Here is a 27,065-nt window from a genome sequence, read left to right on the forward strand (position 1 = left end):
AAGCTTTTTCCGGGAAAACATACCCATTACCCACTTTGCCAATAAAGTTTACTGTGTAGGCAGAAATCTACTGACAAGGAAAATAAAAGTACAAAATAACTTATCAATGGTCTTATAATGAAACGTAGAGTAATTAAAACTTATAAATTACAATAATTCTATACATTCTACTGGTAATAGAGTTCCAAGTTCATGCCGTCATGGATTTCATCTGAAGTAAAATTATATTAAGGAAATTAGTGACTAGAACAACTTATATTAAAAGAGCATGGGGATGACGGCTCTCCAATAAGCACTGTTTGTAGTGAAGGAAGATATATTTTTTAAAAGTTATGTTAGGCTTCCAAGAAATCATAAATTCAGTTAGAATTTCCCCCAATAATAAATAGCCTATATTACCTAGTACTTTCGTACATAACTAAGCCTGGGATAAAATGTTTAATTAAACCACTAGTTTTTAAAAAAAGGATACAATCAGACAGCTTGATGTGATCTTTGAAGACTGTGTACCACTTCTTGAGCACTATCTTGTCGTATCTTGTGCCTGTTTGCGCAGCAATCAGCTTCTTAAGATCTCCCACGGTATCGTCAGGGTTGCACTTCACACGGACCTTTTTACCAAGACGGTCGTTGCAAGTTACTTCTAACATTTTCTAGAAATACAATAAGAGGTTATTTTATAAACTGCTAACAAACACTAGTGTAATCTATTAAATAATAAACTTACGTTTCAATGAAATGTTTATTTGTGCTTTATGGAAGTGGAAAGTCTGGATATCTATATATTTTGCCAAGAAAAGCAATATTTGGTAGCAAAACAACAAGTCAACAAGGTAACTTCAACGGCGTGACGTTTGCGACGTTTTATATTTGCTATTGCGGCATACAATAAAAATGCATAAAGTGAAAATTAATAAATAGTTAAATAATCTTAAAAACTCTCATTTATGTAATATATTACCGTAAATATAAAACTAATAAAAAAAACACAGTTGTGAAATAATATACTTCAATATTAATAATACTAAGTATTTGCTTTACAGAACATCGAAACGTCATTTGACACTTGTATACTGTCATTTATAATCAGTATAAAAACATCCGGTCTGTTTTACAACTTTATAAGTACTATTGAATAGCTAATGAAATTATTTTTAATTGTTCTCATTAAAAACCATATTTTAATTATGTATGTCCTAATATTAACAATTTGTCTAAAAAATTTTCTTCACTAACAAAAAATTTTGTCGTTTGAACCGGAAGTAAACTCCAACTATCCACACGTCATTCGTTTGACTGCCGACGACAGACGTGACGAGTTCGACAAGTGAAATTATTTCGGTGATAGTGGTTGTGAATTGCCGAGAAAGATGCAAATTCCAAATGAATATGTGTCTACTGCCGAGGATATTGCAGACCAGGTAAGAAAGTAAACGTTTACTAGTTTATAATTACAGTAAGTTTCGTACCAAAATGATAAATGTTCATGCACTTTGGAATGGATTGTCACGTCACCGAACTTATTTTCTTCTTGGCGCTTACTGTTGAATGAATTTATGAGTGTAACTGCTGAATAGTAATACGTCTAATATGCGGCTGCATCGATGCCAACAAATCTATTCTGCCAGTCATCGTATGCATTGCATTTAACGGCGTCGTAGTGGTCATGTCCATCTTTACAGATGTTACATCCTTTAGCATGTTCATATCTCTCGATTTTCCTGTTACGATGTATAAAAATTACATATAAGTGCCTGTTTACTAAACTGACTAGTTATTGTGAATAAGAAATACAAATACTATTGTTTTTAACACAAAAAACAAAATAGTTAAATTTACATGTTTAACTTTTACTTCCATATCTAATTCATAAATGGAATTTAACTTCTTTAGGTATCTTATAATGATCTCCAATAATATTAGCTGATAAGGGCTTACTAGGAAGTAGAAAAATCAATATAATTATGTTAATAATTATCATAAATTATTTACATAGGTACCTGTAAATAAAAGTTTTTTGAATAACTAACTTTAACTTTGAATGCATACTTTAAAAAGTACATTTCATTATCTCCCATTACTAATAATAATATATAATATTTGTCAAACATCATTAGACTCGAGCATTTCTTTAATGAACTGTTTGATTATTTTATTTATACTAATGAGTATATGTCTAATTTACTAATTAAAAAATAGAGTTTATACATTGAGCGACTAAATAAAAAATATAAAAATGTACTTGAAGTAAGTGAGCATTCAATGGTGGAATAATCTATCTAAACATTTGTTTGATTTGCAAATGGGTAATTGAGTTTACTAAATCTGTTTAACATTGAAAGAGGTTTTATTTAATTTCCTAAGAAACCTTTATTCCAATGCAACTTGTTGCTTTCAAAATATCTATTATCTAGGGGAGTGTTGCTAAGTAAGTTCAATAGTTGTATGCTTAAAGAATACATACTTTAAAAGTACATTTCATTATCTCCCATTTATAATAATAATATATAATATTTGTCAAACATCATTAGACTAGCATTTCTCTAATTAACTGTTTGATTATTTTATTTATACTAATGAGTATATGTCTATTTATTAACCTTACCTTCACCACCTTCAACTTTGCACTGGGAAAATGTTCTTTTAAAATCCAAACTCCATTGTTTGACTATTGTGCCTGGAAATCTCAGTCTTAGAAGGTTCTGGAGCGGAAACTAATATTATAAAACTAAAGAAAGAAGAATATTTATTCAGCAAAAATAAATAAATACACATTGTTTTGTGATAGTAATTAACAATTGTATTAATAAATAATGCCGACGGCTGCAGTCAGGAAATGCCATAGCCTAGCTGTAATAAGAAAAAAAAAATACTTCCTTAAGAAACAAGGATGTCAAATAACACATAAGACATAACTAAGATTATTATTAGTTTTCACAAACTTAGAAATACATGGAAGTTAAAAACCTGTTGAATAGAAAACTTTACAACTTTCAGTCAAACATTTTCCAAATAATAATAGTGAGTCTAGAAAATTCTATCAGAAAGGATGTCTCAATTTGTAGTATGGACATTATTATGTCAACCTGGCAACCAAATGTAGTTGGTTTCACTGAGCCCCAAGTACTTTCACTTTTATGTTGCCATGCCTCTTGTGCTCTTACATAACTTAGGCTTTAGGCTGCTTTGTTACTATTCTTCTAATGTTAAATTAGTGGCTACATTTTTTTTAATAGAATTTTAGTTGTAATTCAATAATTATTCTTTTTAGTAAAATGAATGGGAATGTTATAAGAACATAAAATATTAAAAATACATTTCTAAATTACATGTATTAGTTTGTGGAGTAATTTTTATTATACTATTTATTTATATTGGGGAAGACAGTCATAAATAGTTATTAAGTAATTAACAGATGTTACTTAAAGGATAATTAGAAGTCTCCACCTAATAGTGAATAAGCTAAATTCAGTAACTTGTGTTATCAAAGACTGTTTTCGAGTATTTTAATGTTGGCTTCATAACATAACAAGCATCACGCCTGTAACCCCGAAGGGGTTGGTAGACATGTAACACGCCAGCTATGTTTTAGTGCCATGTAATAAGGGGCAAGCCCATGTTATTGGCTGCATGATTAAAAATATATGAAGAGAAATACTGTAATATTGTAAAATTCTTTTTAACACAACAACCACATTGGTCATTAATATATTTTAAAATAATTACATCATGAATTATGATTATCTGTCAGAGTAGTAGCAATTGATATCTCACTTGATATAGGTAATACTTTGACATTTTGTGTCTTATCATCAATATTCATTATGTGTGTACTTTATCATATAATTTTTAAAGTTACAACAAAGATAAGCGATATAAGCATGTGGCAAGCAAGAAATTACAGTTTTCCAATTACGTCAGGGTACATTTTACATGCACTTGTTTCTTTGGTAATGTAATTAATCATAGTACTGGACAAATAATCTAAATATATAAAAGGAGAAACTGAATGACTGACATATCAACGCACAGCCTAAACGGCTAAACGTAGGCACTTAAAATTTGGAAGAGACGTATCTTAGGTACCGTAGAGGTGCACTAAGAAAGGAATTCCCGGAATTCTCACGGGAACGGGAAATAGCGGGAAAATCGTTTTATATGAAAAATCTAAACTGCTTAAGATAGACGCTTGAAATTTGGCATGCAGGTACCTTAGTTAACTTAAAGCTTAGTTGCAACAGGATATTGAAAAATTACCACGGGAACGGGAGTTACCGCGAAAAAACATTTGTATGAAAAAATCGAAACCGCATAAGATAGATGTTTTTAATCTAGCATGCATGCATACCTTAGTAAATATAAAGTTTAGTTATGGCTGTATTTTGAAAAATGGGAGTTAGCGGGAAAAAAATGTTGTATGAAAAAATCTAAACTGCATAAGTTAGATGCTTGAAATTTGACATGCACTCCCACACACACAAAGATCTCTCTTTTATAACACGCTACGCGGACGAAGTCGCATACAATTTCCGGAACACGCGTCAATTTTCGGCAGAAATTTAAACAACCCTCTCGAAATTTTACTTTGCCCAATAACCCGACAGAATTAAGTTAACGGCATACGTCGAACGGGTTGTATATGAGTGAGATGCCTATTTGATTTGCCCTGGTAACTCATTCATTTTAAAATTAACAGGGGGGTTAAAATGGCCACATCAAAGCAATTCATCTAAGAAAGCAATGTTGCAATTTGACATTTGCGCATATAAAAGTAAGTGCGCAATGCAAACAAATGTCAAATAGCAATATTGCTTTCTTAGATGAATTGCTTTGATGTGGCCATTTTAACCCCCCAGTTGTCAACCATCCGTCCCTTTCCTTTTCGGCGGATAAGAAAATGACGGGTATAACTTAAAATAAAATTAGGAGGTGTCTGCAGGAATCGGGGCCATTGTGTTTGTACAGCTGTTTCAAAGGTTTATGACATTTTGAATATAAAGGACTGGCTTTCACTGCCATTTAATTTGAACATCTGTAACACAATTTTATGTAGCTTCTATAGTGATTACTAATAAAAATAATTAAATAAATGATGGAAGGCAAGAAGTAAACCACTGCCCTATTTTTCTAATTTTTTTTTCTCAACTTTGTACTTTGTTTCTTCCTGTTCATCTTTAGTCCAACCTCAAGGCTCGTTGTGCTTAGATCTTGGAGCATTTGTTGGAGCTATTATGTTTTAAACGGATAAATTATATTATGATATTATGATATTATGATATACAAATTATGTTGATAGTGTTACTTGCAAAAGAGCACGGTCATCTTAAAATTACTTGATAAAACGCTGTTATGTATTGCGTATTTAAGATTATAACTTATCACAATATAAAGCAAACTATATTAACTTCACAATCAATGTTTTAACAAAACTTACTCCAGTAGTAGTCACCATCGGATTTATCGAACAATTGTTGTAAAAATAAAACATAAGCAACTATAAAAATATTAAATCCAAATTCTAATAAAATATTATATATATTGGTCACGATAAGACTTAAGGGCTGTTGCACACTGGTCGCTAATGGCCATAAGCTGCTAAGAAAGGGGAGGAGACCGCGTGGACTGTCTCGCTCCCACTTAAGCGTTAGACTGTACAGTAAGAATTTGTTTTTTTGCAATGTTCGTGGTGTATCTTGTTGTGCGCCAGCCCTAAACCATAATCTCGTAAAAATCGCGCCGTACACAAAGTCGGGATGGGTTGCCTTGCATTTGTCGCCATTTATAGTTCTCTTTCCATAGATTAGACGGCATAATTTATTTTTGTGATTTTTCCTAAGCTTATTTCGGTGATAGAAGTGGTCGCAATAGGTCTTATAAAGGTGCTGAGGGTTATGAACCGTGATCGGATATTCGGGCGCTTTACCTAACCTTTACCTAAGGTTCGAAAAAAACAAAAGAAAGTAGCAAAAGTGTCAGCCATATTTTTTTTTTTTGAAAAATTCCCGTGGAGTCTAGGGCGATAAGAAACGGTTTAAATTAATAATTTGTTATAATAAAACCTATACAATTTTAAACCATTGTAACTTTCATTCGATCCCGGGTTTTTTATTATCTAATTAGTTTTAAAAAGCCGCTTCCATACTTTCATAGCTTTTGTTCTATTATATTTTTCGATTAGCCCGAAGTTTATTCCGAATATCCGATTACTGATTATGTGATTATGAATCTCTAACGGTATTATAATTTGTATCTATTTGATAAAATAATTTAAAAGTCCAATTAAAATATAACTCCGCGAAAGCCTGAAGATTATCAAATTACTATGTTCATAACTAGACGTGTGAAGGCTGTGAAAACGACGTTTGAAGATGTTGTTCTGGTAAATGTTCTCTTTAACCTCTAAGGTGATGTGCTGAAAGTTTATCACGTTTTTATTAAAATACGAAGCTCGTTAAGCCGTTGGTCCCGGTTACTACTTACTGATGTAAGTATGTAGTAGTTACATGAGCCATGTCAGGGGCCTTTGGCGGCTCAATAGTAACCCTGACATCAGGGTTGATGAGGTTGGTAATCAACCACTCAACCCACACGAGAGAAGAAGATTAAAATACGAATGCCAAAAAATGCAAAAGGTATTATATACGGCGACTAGCTTTTGCCCGCGACTTCGTCCACGTGGCGTGTTATAAAAGAGAACTATTTTTCATACAAAAGGATTTTCCCGCTAATTCCCGTTCCCGTGGGAATTTCGGGAATTCCTTTCTTAGTGCACCTCTACGGTACCTAAGCTACGTCCCATCCAAATTTCAAGTGCCTACGTTTAGCCGTTTAGGCTGTGCGTTGATATGTCAGTCAGTTTCTCCTTTTATATAATATATTTAGATACGGCTCACCACCTATCACGTTGGTCTAACAGAAAGCTCGGTGAGTTGTGGGTACTTAGTTCATCTTGCGATGGATGTTCCTCTGCCTACCCGAATTGGGATATAGTCGTAAGTTTATGTTATGTGTTCTGTTATGAATGCCAAATGCTCTTTTTTACGACATAGAAACCACACTAATGTTATAAATGCAAAACTAACGCCGTCTGTTACCTTTTCACGCTTAAACTGCTGAATCGATTTAGATGAAATTATGTATGGAGATAGTTTGAGACATAGGGATGAATATAGGATAGTTTTATTCCGGAAATCACCCCCTCAGGGGATGAAAAGGGGATGGTAAAAACGTGCCGCGCGTCTTACTGGTTTATTTATAAAAAGTTAGGAATAATAATACTTATCTCCTTTTCATTATAATTAATTTGAGTATTTCATTCGGTGCCAAGTCTGCGCAAATTCAAATCTGCGCAATTGTTCAGCATGACTTTCTGTTTTATAGCTCATATTTTTAATTCGTTGGAATAATTGCAAATGTTAATTAATTATCTGCTTCCTGTTGTTCAAAACATCTGAAGTGAGAGCATCTTTACTCATCATTCCGAGCAGGTGAAAGTATGTCCTCTCGTATTCTAGTTCATAGATCATTACACTCAAAAAGTTACTATACTCAAACTGAAACATATCTTTCTTCATTACGTAACATAGTTACGTGATTATTTGGCGTATTTTTTGTCGAACGTCTCATCCGCCTAAAACTACTGCAGCTTCTCACAACCTGAATAGCCGAGGAAAATAGCTGCAAGAAAAACCTCAGCATAGAGTTTGCTTGTATGCTGGACGGGGGTCTGAGACCGAATAAACTAAGAAAAAAAAAGTGTAAAGAAAAACAAAAAGTGAAATGAAAACAAAAGTTGGGATGCATTATCAGCTATAAGTTCGTATGCTTTCGTGACGTACCAGGACAGTTCTAACACAGGGTCTCTTCGCAGGTAATACGCAAAGGCAAGAATGTGCTGCCGACGGTGGCGCGGCTGTGCCTCATTTCAACCTTCCTGGAAGATGGTCTCCGGATGTGGTTCCAGTGGAACGAGCAGCGGGACTACATGGACATCTCGTGGGGCTGCGGCAAGTTCCTCGCTACCATGTTTGTGGTGAGTACTCACAGCTTTTGCAGTACTGAGACTTGAAACAACTAGGTGGTGGTGGTCTAAAAAATAAAAATGCTAGAGGACAAGATATTTAAAAGACGTCTGAAAAGTTGGCTAATAAGTAATTCATAAAAAAAAGTAATTCATTAAGCAAGGAATTTTACGACTTAAATGAGTATTTTAAAAACATTAATATATTAAATTGACTAATGTACCTATTCTTAATCTTATTCTTATTCATTGCGATTATTCTTCGCTTTCTTGTTAATACGGCACATTAATTATAAAGGGAGGTGTATTTGCAAAGTATGTAGAAAAGGTTCAATACGATCTACTCTGAACCGGCGTGCGTGTATGAAGCGATTGATGAATGTGGAGGAAGCAAGAGAAGTGTGTCAGGATCGAAGCAAATGCAATTCTATAGTCTCTGCTTACCCCGGTGGGAAATAGGCGTGAGTTTATGTATGTATGTATGTAGAAAACAACATTGTACTAGACGGAATAGAAGAAAGACGTTGGAAAGGCCCTATCGAGGATTTTGTATGACAACCGCTGTCGCCGGTTCAACCCCTCTTTTACTAGGTACTACTCCTGCAAACAGATAACTACGATAGCTCTACTGATTCTCAAATTCCATGGACATTTTACCAGCAATGTGTATTTTATCAAACCAAATCAAATATACAATGCGGTAGGCTGCAATTTTATCATTACTTTTCGTAAGATACTGCGTAATTGTTTGATAAGTAGCCGATCATACTAAGGTTTTTAGCTTTCCTGTGATAAGGAGGAATCTCCTTGCATGATAGTCGATATATATTTTTTTTATTTTATATCCTGTAAGTTATAATGCACAAGACGACCTTGTAATACACTATCGCGGAGTTGCGCGTCGTAAAGTTTGCGGAGGAGCATAGTTGAAGTATGAACTATTTGCTCATACTTGTATGGCGCACGTTTTCAATTATACATAGTGTCATGATAATTTGTTTCAAGTTATATTGAAGAGCAAAATAGAGGGCAAACGGTGTAGATGAAGGCCAAGAAGATACAAAAAAAACTAAATTTTCAGCTACATTTTATTATAAGATAGACACTCTGATATTACCATTGTCAATTCATTCAGGAATAATGTATTCTGATCTTCCCACGGCGATCGTGCGAGGGCTTCGTTTGAAAGATCTGTTGATAAGTCTATTATAGGGGTGAATTGTGTGAGAAAAATTGCTACATTGTACTCTTATAGAGATTTTATTGATCTAACTTTAGTCTCCGTAGGTACTTAATCGGAGTGATTGAATTGTACCTAATTACAACTTCTCGTGCTTTAACTTGATAAGACTGGAAGAAGCGAAAGTGGTGTGTGAGGATCGTAGTAAGGGGCCGTCCATTAATCATGTGATGTTTTTTTTTGGCATCAGTCGATATTAGGTCGATCGATTCTTTTCTATCTAACCTTAAGGAGAAGACGATGAGGGTACGTAGTTTTAATACAGTCGTTTTGTTTCAGATAATAAACTTATTAGGTCAGCTGGGCGGCTGTGTGATGGTGCTGGGCAGGCTGAAGGTGGAAATCGCGTGCGGGATGCTCTTCTTCATCGTCGTCTTACAGGTCAGCTCCTCATACCTGTATTCTACCATACAATACAAATCTTCTTCTATCATGTGGGTTGTGAGGTGGAGTACCAACCTCATCAACCCTTGTGTCAGGGTAACTATTGAGCCGCCAAAGGCATGACATGGCTCATGTAACGACTACTTACTTACATCAGTAAGTAGTAACCGGGACCAACGGCTTCACGTGCCTTCCCAAGGATGGATCATCTTTACTTTCGGACAATCTGGTGATCAGCCAGTAATGTCCTAACAAAACTAGGGACCACAAAATATTTTTTGTGATATGTCCCCATCGGGAATCGTACCCGGGACCTCCAGATCGTGAGCCCAACGATCAACCACTGGACCACGGAGGTCGTTACAATACAAATATACTTTATTGCACCAAAATAAAAGAAAATAATTACAAAAAACTCTTAACTAGGTACATGGCAAATGGCGGCCTTATCGCTTAAAGTAATAAGGAATACAATAAGGAATTACTACGTATAGAACGCCAACTCTCCGCTCCCCACCTGCGGCTGAGTCAGGTTTACCTCACCCCCTCGGTCTTTCTTTAGTCTTCAATCGGGCGTCACTCGTCACTAACACATATGCGCGGGTACGATAACGTCAATGTGTAGTGTCTGTAAAACGTTGCGTTTTGTGTGAAGTGAGGTGTTTTGGTGTGATTCTACTTAAAAACAACTTTTATTTAATAGTTTTTTAATAGCAACAGCCTTCATCATCATACATCCAGAAAGGGTAGGGAATACTAATATAGTATACCAACTCCTCGCGAGGTCCGTTTAAGTCCTTGTAATAGGGGGCGAGCCAATTCCCATTAACCGGGCACAAATTCTGGAAACCACGTGATATCAATTTATCTATGATTCAAACATGTACGTACATTGTACTTATTCCAACTCATAAAGTTGAATTCAGTGGTTTAGTTAGATTTCGCGCCGGGATTCCAACCTATGATACTACATTACGATATAACTCGCGCGCAATGAGTTAAGACTGTTTCTATACTTACTTTTATAGCACAATAAAGAAAGAAAGAAATTGTTATAAGTTCATGTACATAACCTACATGTGAATAGTATTTTTTTTTGTTTTTTGACGTGATTTATTGTATAATGTATACTTATTGTTTGTGTATTTATTGTTGTGTATGAATGTACGGTCACGAGCATTAATATGTATACACTTTGGTACCATGTCACTTTAACTTTTTTGACAAGTTGAACTGTAAGTCTCACTAAATGTCAAATATGTTAGTGCGACAGAGTCCTAAAGTGGGTACATTATATTGCTCATGACTGTATGTGTATTGTAGATTTTCTGCAGACGGCATTAACTATTTGGCCAGAATAGTTTTTCGATGTTCCCAAAGTTATACAGGGTTTGCAACATTGTGAACATTGATAGCCCGCATAATATTACGATCAGCATAAACAATTTAATAATTAGTCGTGCGTATGTAGTAAAATATAATTATCGTTGATAATAGTATAAATAAATTAATAGTCACTAAAAGGCGATAAGTTTTATGTATTATTATTTAAGTATTCGAACACGACTATACGACATTTAAAAATAAACTACTGTCTTCGTAACCTGTTCGATCTACATAATTTTATTTCATCACTAATTTAAGAGCCACGCTCTTTTAGGTGTAGCATAATTTGATTTACAACACGGAAAACTTATAGCTTTTCCGTGATTATTAATTTATTTATGGCCCCGATTCCTGCAGACACATCTTAATTTTATTTTAAGTTATACCTATCATTTTCTTATCCGCCGAAAAGGAAAGGGACGGGTAATCGACAGACATAAAATTTATGGAAAATAATACCGTTTACTACAATTCGACGGGTGAGAGCCCTTAGCGCTCCCCATTTGTCCGGCCAAGTAGTTAATGCCATTTGCGGCAAATCTACAATAAGTCACGTCAGAAAAAAACTACAACTCGGCTGAGTAAAACGAGCAACTATATAATTACGGACTACTTGAACGTCTATTCAATTGACGACAGAGTAGTACATCGTCCGATTCATTATTATTTGATTGCTGTGACTTCTGACACGCTCCGCAAAACAGATTATTCATACCACTGACATGACTGACAAATAGTAGTTTTACAGCTAGTTATATAAAGGCCCCGATTCCTGCAGACACCTCCTAATTTTACTTTAAGTTATACCTGTCATTTTCTTATCTACCGAAAAGGAAAGGGACTTCCTTTAGGGATTCCTTTTACAATGTCAGAACACAGATCTCCTTTAGATATTGTAAGAGTTAAAAGCGATTTTCTTATTATGCCAAAAAACCGATCTTCACATCACTACATAGTATAAAACAAAGTCGCTTTTTCGTCCCTATATCCCTATGTACGCTTAAATCTTTAAAACTACGCAACGGATTTTGATGCGGTTTTTTTAAATAGATAGGGTGATTCAAGAGGAAGGTTTATATGTATAATAACATCCATTAAATAGTGTAGAAATACTGTTTTTTATGTTTTTAATGTGATGTAGTAAATAATTTAATTTTTTCCTCAGCATTGCACCCGAGCGAAGCCGGGGCGGGTCGCTAGTTAATAATAAAAAAAAAACTAACCGAACCAATTATTATTTACAGACATTCGCATACAGCATATTATGGGACGTCCAGTTCCTTCTCCGCAACCTGGCGCTCATCGGAGCCCTATTGCTCGTCCTGGCGGAGTCGCGGGCGGAGGGGCGGAGCCTCTTCGCGGGCGTGCCCTCCCTCGGCGAGAACAAACCGAAGTCCTACCTGCAGCTGGCGGGGCGTATCCTATTGGCGTTCATGTTCATCACGCTACTTAGGTTCGAGGTGTCTTTCTTACAGGTAAGACGATGATGATTTAAATGGCTTTTAATGGAATGTTTATATGTGACTAAGTATTAGGTACTTACTTATTTCCTTGATGCTTAATAATGACATTATTTGTAATATTGTACGTCCGACATGGACATGCTGTTGAGACAATTTTATAATGTTTGACACCTGCATGTATGTACCTACACAGCTTCTCAATAAATGTTTCTTGTTTCTTGGCTTTTTACTGAAAGAGAAACTCTGCTTAATACAAAAATAATTTCCTAAACTGTCCCAACCGGGAATCAAACCCGTGGCCAAATATTGCCAAATGGAAACTTGACTTAATACAAAAATAATTTCCTAAATTGTCCCAATCGGGAATCAAACCCGTGACCAAATGTTGCCAAATGGAAACTTGACTTAATATTAAAATAATCTCTTAAATTGTCCCAACTGGACGAGATTTTTTTCAGATGTCACACCTAGATCAAATGCTAATTTTTCACGCTCATAAATGCTCGTTCTTATACTCATAAATGTAAGGTTTTGACGTGTGTCGACTTCTGTTATCGACAATGTACGATAATAGTGCTTCTTAATTACTAATCGTTTCACAAGTCATTCGCATTTATATTACTTCGTATTTTCATTCGTATCGCGCTATAAAACCTATACTTCTCTTAATATTAATGCTTGTTTACTGAACTGGGAGACTAAGTGATTATGTCCTGTCCATCATGGGGCCCCGATACCGACCCCGCCGGCGTGGTCGACGATTTCCCTCATTCAGCGCTTATCGCTATCGACCCACTAGGGTCGATTAATTCTTTCAAATATTTTTCCTCTCAGACGACGCCCTGAGCTGAGGTTCGCGCCCAACTGGGCACCCTCAGGCCTGTTGTCTTAAACGTTGTACCGGGTGAGAGCCTTCAGCGCTCCCCATTTGTCCGGCCAAGTAGTTAATGCCATCTGCGGCAAATTTACAATAAGTCACGTCAAAAAAAAAATGTCCATCATGGTGAAATGTCTAATAATGGATGGGCATCAGATAATGGTGCTGATTCCAATACACAATGCACCTCCTAATTTTACTTCAAGTTATACCTGTCATTTTCTTATCCACCGAAAAGGAAAGGGACGGATGATTCACAGCTCTTAATTTTAGGAAGAATGAGTAAATGAATGGATAACCCGGGCGAATCAAAAAGGTATCTCGCTGGTATGCAAACCGTTTGACGTGTGCTGTCAACATAATTCTGTCGGGTTATTAGCCAGTGTAAAATTTTTAGACGGTTGTTTTAGATTTGTGCTTAAAATTGACGTGTGTTCCATAAATTTTATGCTTGCCGATTACCCGTGACTGATATAACTTAAAATTAGACAACACCATCTAATTTTATTTTAAGTTATATCTGTCATTTTCCTATCCTCCGAAAAGGAAAGGTACATACAAATGTAGTAATTTCGTGATTTGTCGTTTATTAAAAAGTAACTGTTTTGACTAGTTGGAAACTAGCCTATTTCACATGGACAGGAGGAGGACTCGATGGTGTAATGGTATATTATCTTCTATCGTGTGAGTTGTGAGGTGGATTACCAACCTCATCAACCCTGGTGTCAGGGTTACTAATTTACTACTGAGCCGCCAAAGGCCCCTGACATGACTCATGTAACGACTACTAACTTACATCAGTAAGTAGTAATCGGGGCCAACGGCTTAACGTGCCTTCCGAAGCACGGATCATCTTTCTTTCGGACAATCAGGTGATCAGTCTGTAATGTCCTATAACCAAACTAGGGATCACAAAGTGATTTTCGTGATGTGTCCCCACCGGGATTTGAACCCGGGACCTCCGGATCGTGAGCCCAACGCTCAAACCACTGGACCACGGAGGCCGTCATGTCATGTTCTAAAATTGGTCGTCGCCGTTTATGCTTAAAATCACTTGTGTGGCTAAATTGTTAAGACGTTCGTATCTCGTCTACGAGACTTTCAAATGAGTTTACGATATTAATAATTCATTTTCCGATAATATTTGCATATGACGTAATGGCGGATTAGTTCCAGGTTTCGCTGAGACCTACTTACGTAAATAACATACACGGTATATGCATATAATGCTTCAATTATAGGAAGCAGATAGATTACTTATTATCGTTCATTGTTTGTGACTAAAGTTTATCATATATTATACCGGGTGTTAGTGACATCGTAACGAAATCTTTAAGGGATGATTCAAACCATGATTCCGAGTTGATATCAAGTAGAATTGTCCGTCGCAAAAGTATGAAACTAAAAAATATTTTCATGATTTTTCCGACAGGAAGTTCCATTTGATATCATCAGAACCATGGTATGAATCATCCCCCTCAGTATTCGTTACGGTGTCACTAAGACTCATACTTGCTTGTATGGCTACCTGTACAGTCATGAGCAATATAATGTACCCACTTTAGGACTCTGTCGCACTAACTTATTTGACATTTAGTGAGACTTACAGTTAAATTTGTCAAAAAAGTTAATGTGACATGGTACCAAAGTGTAAACATATTAATGCTCGTAACCGTACGTACTTGTACGGGGTGTTAGTGACATCGTAACGTATACTGAGGGGGATGATTCAGCTCGTTGTTCTGAGTTAAAATTCAAACGGAATTTTCCATCGCATCCATCGGCGTCTACCGGTTGTCGTCGCACCACTCCCATCTTCTATCTATCGGTTGTGAGGTGGATTACCAACCTCATCAACTCTGGTGACAGTTTTCAGTTACTATTGAGTCGCCAAAGGCCCCTGACATGACTCATGTAACGACTACGTACTTACATCAGTAAGTTGTAGCCGGGACCAACGGCTTAACGTGCCTTCCAAAGTACGGATCATCTTACTTTCGGACAATCAGGTGATCAGCCTGTTATGTCCTGACCAAACTAGGGATCACAAAGTGATTTTCGTGATGTGTCCCCACCGGGATTCGAACTCGGGACCTCCGGATCGTGAGCTCATCGCTCAACTCACGGAGGCCTTATCAAACTCCCATTATGAAATAGAAGCTTTTTTTAATGTTTTTATTTTCGTCCGCTTCCAGATCGTCCAGGACCTGCTGGGCAGTGTCCTCATGATCCTGGTGACGGTGGGCTACCGCACCAAGCTGTCGGCGCTGATGCTGGTCCTCGTATTGAGCGTGCTCAACCTGTACCACAACGCGTGGTGGGCCGTGCCCTCGTACAAGCCACTCCGCGACTTCCTCAAATACGATTTCTTCCAGGTGAATATCTTTGCTTTTATGTAGTCGTCTAACATCCGCATTCTGTTAACCCAAAACTTCCTGCACTCCACTCGGCCTCGAGTGAGCGTTTTGGTATGTTAAGCTGACATTTACGTCCCCTACTTGAGAACAAAAAAAAATGAAAGAAAAGGAAAAAAAGAAAGAAAGGGAAGAAGAAAAGGAGAAAGAGCTTACATAGAACAGATAAAAGGGAAGGCGAACGTAGTTTCCAGGATATATGTGCCGAATTAATGACAATTACCCCCCCCCCCCCCCCATTACATGTAACTTAAACATAGAGTACTATACAATATATACCTCTGCCTACGCCTTAGGGGATACAAGCGTGATGTTACGTTATGTAATAACAGTCAATAATAACATTTAACCATAACCGTCATAATTAAAGCACATAATAACGGGTTTTTACCGCGTTTAAATGGGGATATGAAACTCCCGATATTTCGACACTGTTGCAAGTGCCATGATCACGGGATGACTGATGAGATTGGAGTGAGATTGGAGTTATTATGTGCTTTAATTATGATAATAACCGCGTAAACTTAAAACAACATAACCGTCATGTTTATTTTTTCATCTGAACGCAGGAATTTCAGCAATATGTACATTATATGTAAAGAAATGTGGAGGGTATATAACGGCTTAAGTAAATGAGAACGAATCAAATTTTACTCTTTATCGACACGTCATATATCGCCGTGGTAGATAAACGTGTGCGCACAGTCAAAGGTTAAGAATATTTCTGTACGTGTTAATTTGAATGATTTACACAATTGAAGATCAATGAATTTTAGTAGATCACGACCTTGGTTTAATGAGCTCGTGTGATAATAATTATACTATGTATAGGTATGTGATATTGTTATGAAGTACGGAGGTGAGTACAGTCATGAGCAATATAATGTACCCACTTCTGTCGCACTAACATACTTATTTGACATTTAGTGAGACTTACAGTTCAATTTGTAAAAAAAGTTAATGTGACATGGTACCAAAGTGTATACATATTAATGCTCCTGACCGTACTGTGTAGATGGTTGAATAAATAATAGTGCTGCAAAGGACTTTAGGCTTTTAGTCCTTATTTTAAGACTAAGCTGTTAAATAAATAGCTTGGAAGGCTAAAAAGCCATTTAGTACTAGCGGCTAGGCTAGGGTTAAGCCTATTCAAGCCTTTTGGTTATAAGCCTAAATGCCTTAAAAAGGCCTAACCTATCCTCCGCCTCTGAACAGTACTGACAGTTACTGCTACCCTCTGTCAGGTTCCTGGTTACAGTCTCTGTGACTTGAGTCTTCCGAGCCGTACCGATGGCTCCAATCTCTCTCAATCTCTATCTCTGCAACAGTTCAGGCTAAAATGTATCTTAATAAAAAAATAATATATCTTATTACAGACATTATCAGTGATCGGCGGTCTGCTGATGATCGTGTACCTGGGCCCCGGCGGCGTCAGTATGGACGAACACAAGAAGAAGTGGTAGGAGTGACGGCGCGCGCGCAACCATATCGCGCATAGACTCTTGAAATTACTATAAGTTGTTACATGGTGCGAGATCGTTCCCATACAAGAATACATTCACCGGCGATATTTCATAACCAAGCTCATCACTGTTTTAACGCCCCATCACACTCGCCTCAAAAAGAGCTCAAAATGCGCCGTCCTAATGATGTTCGGTCACGAGCATTAATATGTACACACTTTGGTACCATGTCACATTAACTTTTTTGACAAATTGAACTGTAAGTCTCACTAAATGTCAAATATGTTAGTGCGACAGAGTCCTAAAGTGGGTACATTATATTGCTCATGACTGTTCACTTGTCGTTTTAAATATGGAACACAAAGTGGTGGGGCGTTAAAATAGTGACGTCATTTACTAGTCGCCGACGGAATGAGGATAAAAACTAGAAGCTCAAAAGGGGGCAGCACTGTTGAGTGTTCCTAAATTTTGACAGTTCTCCATACTGTCCAGATAAAATGTGGAGCAACGTGGAGCGTATTCCACCCATAATAATAATAATAAAGATCTTTTTATTTGTTCTCTACAATGTACATAAATGGGTTTCACAAAATAATGCACAATTGAAGGGTATGTACGAGTGGAAACTGGCGCCCGAGATAAGCCAGAGCCTGTGTTTCGGGATCACCAGTGCTCCAGATGTACTTCCCGGATGTCTTAACATTATAACCCATCTTAGGGATGAGTTAACGAAAAAAGAAATTCGTCAGTTAGAAAAAGGCAGTTTTTTTTTAATAAGTTTTTCGAAGTTTCCCTCTTCGATCTTTAGGGAATAAATATAACACTATGATTTTGCAGTCAAACGCTGCGCAGAGGGTTGTAGTGTAAAAATGTAACCAAAACAATATGTTTGTTTACTCAAATAGTAAGTATGGGGAACTGTCAAAATTTATGGACACTCACCAGTAGCGACACCTCGGGGGTTAAAAAAGCAATATTGCTATTTGACATTTGTTTGCATTGCGCACTTTTATATGCGCAAATGTCAAATTGCGATATTGCTTTTTTAGATGAATTGCTTCGATGTGGCCTTTTTAACCCCCCTGGTGGGAGAAATAGACAATTTTTATCCTCATTACAATCATTGGATGTTGTAATGCACTTTAATATTCGGTCTGTTGTGTTTGGAGTGAGGACAAGAATCGAGTGGTTTGGCGGACTAAATCCACAGCCTTATGCGAAACATTATTTTTTAGTTTTCACAGGCTGGATTTAGATCCTCGGGTTCATATTGAAGGGATCATGTTTTTATTACAACTTTATTATTCTATACCTATACTTATATAAGTAAACCACATGAGCCCTTATTATGAATCCAAGAAAATGAGGTTGAAAATTTTATCGACTAGCATTTGTAAAGTGTAAATTCGTGAGCTTTAGTGCTGTGATTACGTACAACATCGACGGATGGTCGGATTTGTTGATGAGTATTAGACGCACAGTTTTAAGTACGGTCACGAGTACTAATATGTATACACTTTGAAACCATGTCACATTAAATTTTTTGACAAATTAAACCGTTAAAGTTTCATTAAATGTCAAATATGATAGTGCGACAGGGTTCTAAAGTGGATACATGATATTGCTCATGACTGTACAGTCATAGAATAAAGAATAATACTACGTATAGAACGGTAACTCTTCGTCCCGCACCAATTTGTTCCTCGCGCCGAGCTGGATTTACCTCACCCCCTCTGGATGTTACTATAGTCTAAACAGGCTAGATTCCAACTAGTCAAATCAATTACTTTTTACTAAACGTCAAAACACGAAATTACTATGGAATTTGTATGAAAAAGCGCACTGTGACGTCATAGAAAAACGTGATAAAATGTCTGACTTATTGTTACGTTTTTCTTGATTGAAATTCATAAAGAAGTAAAATAAAAAAAGAGAATGATTTTCGTTAGTTTTAAATCTGTCTTTACTTAGTAATCAGAATTTTATAATTTATCTTGAACTAAATAAATACACGACCCAATTGGCCGTAAGTCGCTGAAGAGCAAGGGAACGCGTGAGGACTCTTATCTCGCTTGTTGAGTAGACGAGTGCGTGTTGATTATTAAATTAAACAAAGCTAAGTAAATTATAAAACTATATTTAAAAGTTACAGGGACTATTATTAAACGGATATAATAGTATGATGAATTAATTGACAAGCGCGCGTGCGGCGGCGGCGATGTCGATCGAGAAGTGGGGTGGGGTCCGCTTCTGTCATTCCTTTTTATTGTATCGCGCATGCGCGCGCGTGCTGGTGTTGCCAACATCGCTCGCACGTACATAAGGCGGCATAGGGTAAGAATGCGATTTTTGTAGTGTCCGGGGTGTTAGTTACAATATGTTGTTAGTTTTTTTCGGCGTGGTGATCGCCGTTGATGTTGTCGCCTTCACACAAACACTTAGGGCCTAGTTTCCTCCAGTCGCACAGATGTTATTCCTAGCTTAGCGGAATGTTATTTGCATGTAATGTAAGCGTATGTTCTCGGACTGACCTGAGCCGATTTCGTTTGTCTAGTGTGTTACATCTTCATTCCGAATTTTTTCTACCTGTTGTGATGTCAATGTAAATATATTATATCTATTTTGTACTTATTGACTGATAACCGACTCTGTGGGATCTTCAAAGAAGGTGTAAATTTTATGGCCGTGTGAGAAATCTTTGTATTAGAAATAAATATTCCAATAGCCATAAGTTTATAGGCTGATATTAAAATATTGTTTCCAAGATCAATTCTTTATTCTTCCAAAACAAATTTTCCTCTATCTGTATATTATTATAAAACTATTTAAAAGACAAATATTTTTATAGTACCTTTTTTTATTTTTTATTAAGCTACGGTTCGGCCATAGAAGTTAAAGGTGGATTCTAATTAAATCATTTTGTTCTAAATAAATTTTGACATAAATATTAAATGTTTTATTTTCGTTGGATTCTCCGTGACTGGGATAGCTGTGTGGTTTGCCATAATATTTTATGTTATTTGTAAGTGAGACGACGTCTTTTTTATATAACAGATTTATTTGTAAAATATTTAAAATAAAGAAGATTCAACAACTACGTGTAGATATTTTGTGCGCTCCTGTCTGTATAGATTATTTATGTCACGTGGTTGCCAGGATATGTGCCTTTTTATTGGCAATAGACTCGCCCTCTGATACATGGGACTTCAACATAGCTGGCGAGGAGCGGGTGTATACATAATAGTGTTGCCGAAAAATCGATAGTTTTACTATCGATAGTAAACGGCCAAAATCATCTACCCAACTGATAGGCCTATCGATAGTATCGATACTGTCGATAGTATTGATAAGCAACGATACTATCGATAGTTACAAGATGAAAAACTATCGATAGTGTCGATAGTTGAAAAACAAAACACTATCAATACTATCGATAGTATCGCTCTTCGATATCGAGTAAGCTATCGATAGTATTGATACCATCTATTAATTATCGATATTATCGTTTGTTGGTAAACTATCGATAGGGCGCTATCGAGCGGCAACACTAATATATAATATACTAAACAGCTCTGCCTGTATTTGGGGATACAGGTGTGAAACTAAACATAGCATAAACAATGTTTACTGTCCTTTGGCTTTGACCGTTTGGTTGTCCTTATCTGCTATGTACTTGAACACTTTGTTAGCAAGTTGCCGGTACTTCTCCGCGTGTATGCTGTCTGGGAGCGCGTATATCGCGGGCTTACCACTATTTATGCACTCCGACATACTCTGGTCCACTTCAAAGCTTTCAATAATTCGTAGGCCCATCTGTGCTGCAGTCTGCTTAGTTTCAGATCCGAACACGAAGTTTTTACTGCCGCATTGCTGGCAGACTGCATGCGACATGTTTTCCACCATGCCGATTATAGGAACTTTTAGTTTTTCAAACATGTTCACGCCTCGCTTCGTGACTTGTAGAGCTGCGGACTGGGGCGTCGTCACTACAAGTGCGCCTGAGAAACAATACAAACAATTACAACAAGAACAATTACAATTTATTATTCACAATATCACTTGTAAATGGACTAAGTAGTAGAAGTTAAAACGCTTTTCAAGTACTTTCTTTCATATTTGTTAGCCGGATTGACATGGGCTTCGACCAATACACTTTCTGAAGACTTGAAGTGCCTGTGCGCATGTATGGTCACGAGCATAATCCCACTAAATTCGACTTTATGAGTTTGAATTTGTGGTTGGATATCACTTGGAGTTCAGGGTTCGTGCCCGGTTAATAACATGTAATAGACTCGCCTATTACATGAAACTTAAACATGGCTAGAGAGTGTGTATAGTGTAATGCACACGAGCATTAATATGTATACACTTTGGTACCATGTCACATTAACTTTTTTGACAAATGAACTGTAAGTCTCACTAAATGTCAAATATGTTAGTGCGACAGAGTCCTAAAGTGGGTACATTATATTGCTCATGACTGTACATAGTATACGCATCGTTCATTGATGTAATAAGAATCCAATCAAAAAAACATAAATGTGAAATGAGAGCCAAGCTCAATATTATGATAAATGCCTTGGTTGTTGACTTCAACGATAAAAGAAGTGAGATCTAAATTGGTGCCAAGTTCAATGGTCAGTCCTGAACCTAACTAGAACACTTATGTATCTCGGAAGTCGTATTATATGAGCCTTTGATACGTTTATGTGAAATAGTTTTTGTTTTATGAGGGGGTCAAAAGTGGCTCCAAATGGTTCGTGTAATATTACACACGGTGCGGCTCGCCAGTTCTGTTTCTTGAACTTGGCTTGACACGCTGCCGCGTGTCTAGATAATATGAGCTGACACGCGACATTTGTACATTAGAATAAAAGTTCCATGCCATTAATAGACAGGTTTTGTGCAAGGGACAGATGCGTGTCGCCACATACATCCCATTGCTGGGAACAGGCCTCCCCTCGGAGGGGGTATGGAGCATACTCCACCACGCTGCTACACTGCAGGTTCGTGGAGGCGGATTAGTACCCCGGGATCAACGGTTTAACGTGCCTTCTTCCTTTCATCAATCAATTTACTAATTTTTTTTTTGGGGTTGGTGAAGTTGGTAATTCACCTCACAACCCACATGATAGAAGATTATTTTACTTTTTCGAACAATCAGGTGATTCAAGCCTGCAATGTCCTTACCAAACGAAGGACAGTCTCACGAAGTGATTTCGATAATGTCCCCAGAGGGAATCGAACGCGGAACTCGAAATCGTAAACACAGAAGCTCGCTCTCGTTATAACTGCTTGTAACAACCTCCGTTCTTGTAACGACCTCCGTGGTCCAGTGGTTGAGAGTTGGGCTCACGATTCCTGGTGGGGACATATCACAAAAATTACTTTGTGGTCCCTAGTTTGGTTAGGACATTACTGGCTGATCACCAGATTGTCCGAAAGTAAGATGATCCGTGCTCCGGAAGGCACGTTAAGCCGTTGGTCCCGGTTACTACTTACTGATGTAATTAAGTAGTCGTTATATGAGCCATGTCAGGGGCCTTTGGCGGCTCAATAGTAACCCTGACACCAGGGGTGATGAGGTTGGTACTCCACCTCATTACCCACACAATAGAAGAAGAAGACTGCTTGTATATATACACAACACAGAGGTCACTATTAGATATCTAAGTAATTGTTAATAGTTAGTTAGTTATGATGTTTCTTTTTTTACTTATCTTTAGCATTGTTAGTATTTATAAAGAAAAGGGATATAGATTGTTAGTATTATAGATATAGGTATTGTTTACATAATGTCGCAATAGGCATGTACCTGTAATGACTATGTGTATTGATACTTTAGTAAATAAATAATAAATAAACACATACCATCAATAGGCAGGTTCTGTGCGAGGGACAGATGCGTGTCGCCAGTGCCGGGCGGTGTGTCTACTATGAGGCAGTCGAGCGGCCCCCACGCCACGTGTCTCGTCAGCCGGTCTAACGCCTGCATCACCATCAGGCCGCGCCACACAACTGCGTTCTCACCTGACACCAGGAGACCCATTGACATGCTGCAACACGTTGATTATATTTTTAATAGTAATATATAGGCATACTCGGGTTGTGGCTACAACTTGTATTCTAACAATGGCAATTGGGTAGTTTCCTAGGCCAAAGATCATCATCTCCCTAGCATTATCCCGTTTTCACAGGGTCCGCTTACCTAACCTGAAGATTTGACAGGTCCGGTTTTTTACAGAAGCGACTGCCTGTCTGACCTTCCAACCCGTGAAAATCCAGCCCAATACAGGTTAGGTCACATACCTCCGAAAATACATTTCTCGGGAAAGATTTTCGAAGGTCAAAGAAAAATTATGAGTATTTATGAGGTTCTGATTACTAAATAAAGACAGATCTAAAGGTGACAAAAAACCTTTTCTTTTTTCTATTTAACTTATTTATGAATTTTAATAACGAAGAAAGTAATAATAAGTACGATATTTTGTTGTGACGTCACAGGTTGCTTTTTCTTACAAATTCCATAGTAATTTCGTGTTTTGATGTTTAGTAAAAAGTAACTGATTTAACTAATTGCAAACTAGCCTATTCTGGGGGTTTAAAAGGCCACGTCAAAGCAATACATCTAAACGCGTGCAATAACAAATATTGAATAGCAAAATAGCTTTCTTATATGAATTGCTTCAATGTGGCTCTTTTAAGCTCCTGCTCACCCAATAAGTGGCAAAGTACTCAAAGCACAGACATCATTGGAGACACAGAACTCATAAGACTGAAAAACCCAGCAAACCAAACATTCTTCATTAACTTGTCAATGTTCACTTTTCAAATACATTTTAGTAACAGTAAAAAGACATACCATTTAACTCCATAGTTGAGTAGTGGTTCTATCAAATGATCATCATTGAGCATAGGTTCACCACTTATATTCATCATGAGAGGCACTGAAGGTCCAAATACGTCTGCGTCTAGCAATCCTATCTGTTTGTCCGGCTCAATCACTTTCATTGCACATGCCAGATTTACTGAAAAATGGAAAACCCATAATTGTTATACCTATAAGCCTACACACCCCGTTTGGGATAAAATAATTAATTTTAATTTTTAATTTTTTTTGTTTAGTATCTCTCAATGCGTCTTATCGGGTCTTCGGGGGATGCTAGGGCTGGTAGTTATTTCTGTCTGAGAATTAGTCTGGCGATTCAGAGGTAATGCTGCCAGCCTGTTGGGCACCTTGCCTCGATGTGACGCATTGGAAGAGGTGTTTTATTTATAAGATGTGTTTGTTTTGTTTGTAATTGTTTGAATAAAATATTCGTATTACACATTTATATTCGAATCACACATTGCATGCTAATACAATTGAGAGGTGTTTTATTTATAAGATGTGTTTGTTTTGTTTGTAATTGTTTGAATAAAATATTCGTATTACACATTTATATTCGAATCACACATTGCATGCTAATACAATTTTAAATTTTAGTGATAATTTTAATTGGGTAGTTTCGTAGGTCAAAGATAAATTATCAAATTCTGATTACTAAATAAAGACAGAACTAAAGGTGACAAATAATATTTTCCTTTCTCTATTAAACTTATTTATGAATTTTAATAAGTGCAACATTTTGTCACATTTTTCTATGATATCATAGGTTGCTTTTTCAAACAAATTCCATAGTAATTTCGTGTTTTGATGTTTAGTAAAAAAAACATTGGATAAGGTAATCTGTTGTAATAAATGTATTTATTTATTTATACAATAACTCTCATGTTTGCTGGAAGGAATTTCTTTTAAAGACATAAACTGTAATCTTTGTTTTTTTTTTTGTTTACCTTGCCTGTAATAAATAAATATATCCTCCATGCATTTAACCCTCCAATAATAATTAGATGATTGTAAAATCAAATTTCATTACATCAGCAAATAACAAACCTGCTGTAGTAGTCTTCCCTACTCCACCTTTTCCAGATGCCACAAGGATTATCTTTTTAACCCCCCGCAGGGGTTTCTTCTCTGGCAACCCACGTCCCATGACTTTAGCCCGGTGTTCATTGACTTCCTCTTTACTATGTTTCAGGCGAACTTGTAAGCTGCATGATTGTGCGGCCTGAAAGCAAACAATGTTAATGTTTAAGCACTTTTAGTACAGAACAAAATAAGCACAGACTTTTCAAATAAACTGCTGTAATAAAAATTACAAAGTTATCAACTCGTGACATTCAATTAGCTAATTTAAAAAAATATATACATACCACACCAATGTTAGGCGCCAATAACTGGCTATAAACCCTATGTAACACTTTTTGAACTCTCATATTTGACGACTCAGAAAATATAAGACAATTTTTTATAAATACGTCGTTTAAAAATTATTTTTCGGTAATATTTAACATAAATAAGCGAAAACTCCTCTCCAAATCTTCTCAAACGTCAAACTGACGGCCGGGCCGGGCGGTGTAGGGCGAAGGGGTTTTTTTTTCGCGGCGAGGGTATTGGTTACTACACGTGCGGAAATTTTAAATTGACTTTTTTCACTGAAATTGGTTATTTCTCAAAGGAACTGTGTTGTTTTTGTGCTGTACTGTGCTGTTTTTGTGCTGTGCTGTGAGTATTTAGTGTTTTCTGTTGGTGATGGATGTGGAGGAGCCCCCAGATGGGGGCGGCGATTCTTCTGAGGAGGTGCGTAAGGGCATCAAACGTCCTAAGGATACATCAGGGGAGACTCCGCCTAAACGAGTTGGCGTACCTCCTGCGGCCTCAATCCAACATACTTTTACCCACCCAGATTTTGATCATGGGTCAAAATTAAAGTTCAGTGAACACGATGCTGCCCCATTTATAGTCCACGTATCTCGAGTTGAAGAGGATCCCTCAGCTGGTCTGACCATAAGGCTGCTTAAATTTGCGCAATTTCTATATAAAAAATCCGTTCAAGGAATTGCTAAGGATGGAATCAGGTCCGCCGGTCGCAACCGAGTCGTTGTTCAATTTGTTGATGCCAAATCCGCCAATGATTTTTTAGACAATTCATTGCTCTCCGAGAATAAGTATAAAGCAGTAATTCCGTCATACCACATTACCCGCATGGGTATAGTGAGGAACATTCCTATTGATTGGACCCTGGAAGAGCTTGTACTTGCCCTGGAATGCCCACCTGGTTGCCGGGTTGTTAAAGCGCGACGTTTGAATCGGAAGTCCGTGAAGGATGGACAAACAGAGTGGGTCCCGACCCAAACAGTTGTTCTAACATTCCTTTCGCAAACCCTCCCAGAGAGAGTATTTTGTTTCTACACCTCCCTGCCTGTAGGTATATATACTTTGCCTACTATCCAGTGCAACAATTGCTGCCGGTTTGGGCACATAAAGTCTCAGTGTCGATCAAAACCTAAATGCTTTAGGTGTACCCAGCCACACCCTGGAGAATCTTGCACAGTCCCAGACGAAAAAATTTCTTGTTTGTTTTGCTCTGGTTCTCATCTTGCTACATATGCAAATTGTCCCGAACACTTGCGACAGAAGTCTATAAAATTAGTTATGTCCGAGGAAAGTATTCCTTACTCAGAAGCCTCTCTTCGTTTCCGTCCGGTTCGTCGCACTTTTCGTGACACTGCTGCTGCAGAATCCACTCCTCCTCGCCCTCCTATGAGCCCCTTGTCTCCTACTTATCACGCCATTGAATCCCCTCCCTCCACTCCAAGATCAACTACATACAGGAAAACTGTGGTCCGCAACCGCTGGTCCCCGGCTCCTGTAATTAACGGGTATAATAAAGAATTTCATTCCCAAGCTACAGCCACCCCAAAAGTCCAGTCAG

The 27,065-nt window shown here is 37.2% G+C and overlaps 3 protein-coding genes across 6 annotated transcripts; 1 reads left to right on the forward strand and 2 right to left on the reverse strand.

Annotated features, from left to right (window-relative positions):
- Positions 1–96: 96 nt before the first annotated feature.
- On the reverse strand, positions 97–3,287 carry LOC126381057 (ubiquitin-like protein 5). Of its 3 annotated transcripts, XM_050030606.1 has the most exons (4): positions 2,606–3,280; positions 1,470–1,721; positions 473–653; positions 97–211 (listed from the first exon to the last, which is right to left on the reverse strand). In XM_050030606.1, exons 3-4 carry the CDS (start codon positions 648–650, stop codon positions 168–170), a joined length of 222 nt encoding a protein of 73 aa, XP_049886563.1. In that variant the 5' UTR covers positions 651–653; positions 1,470–1,721; positions 2,606–3,280; the 3' UTR covers positions 97–167. The 3 variants fall into 3 exon arrangements, with proteins under 3 accessions (XP_049886563.1, XP_049886569.1, XP_049886561.1); XM_050030612.1 differs by lacking the exon at positions 1,470–1,721 and having other exon boundaries at positions 2,606–3,287; XM_050030604.1 differs by lacking the exons at positions 1,470–1,721; positions 2,606–3,280 and adding an exon at positions 728–899.
- On the forward strand, positions 1,271–20,011 carry LOC126380834 (surfeit locus protein 4 homolog). Of its 2 annotated transcripts, XM_050030429.1 has the most exons (7): positions 5,801–5,879; positions 6,275–6,379; positions 7,871–8,032; positions 9,540–9,641; positions 12,275–12,505; positions 15,566–15,745; positions 17,161–20,011. In XM_050030429.1, exons 2-7 carry the CDS (start codon positions 6,323–6,325, stop codon positions 17,245–17,247), a joined length of 819 nt encoding a protein of 272 aa, XP_049886386.1. In that variant the 5' UTR covers positions 5,801–5,879; positions 6,275–6,322; the 3' UTR covers positions 17,248–20,011. The 2 variants fall into 2 exon arrangements, with proteins under 2 accessions (XP_049886390.1, XP_049886386.1); XM_050030433.1 differs by lacking the exons at positions 5,801–5,879; positions 6,275–6,379 and adding an exon at positions 1,271–1,421.
- On the reverse strand, positions 19,752–25,689 carry LOC126380691 (iron-sulfur protein NUBPL). The gene is made up of 5 exons (XM_050030273.1): positions 25,504–25,689; positions 25,184–25,358; positions 24,110–24,275; positions 23,119–23,303; positions 19,752–21,245 (listed from the first exon to the last, which is right to left on the reverse strand). Exons 1-5 carry the CDS (start codon positions 25,564–25,566, stop codon positions 20,872–20,874), a joined length of 963 nt encoding a protein of 320 aa, XP_049886230.1. The 5' UTR covers positions 25,567–25,689; the 3' UTR covers positions 19,752–20,871.
- Between the last annotated feature and the right edge of the window lie 1,376 nt (positions 25,690–27,065).

The sequence above is a fragment of the Pectinophora gossypiella genome, chromosome 3 (assembly GCF_024362695.1).
Source record: "Pectinophora gossypiella chromosome 3, ilPecGoss1.1, whole genome shotgun sequence".
Taxonomy (NCBI): Eukaryota; Metazoa; Arthropoda; class Insecta; order Lepidoptera; family Gelechiidae; genus Pectinophora; species Pectinophora gossypiella.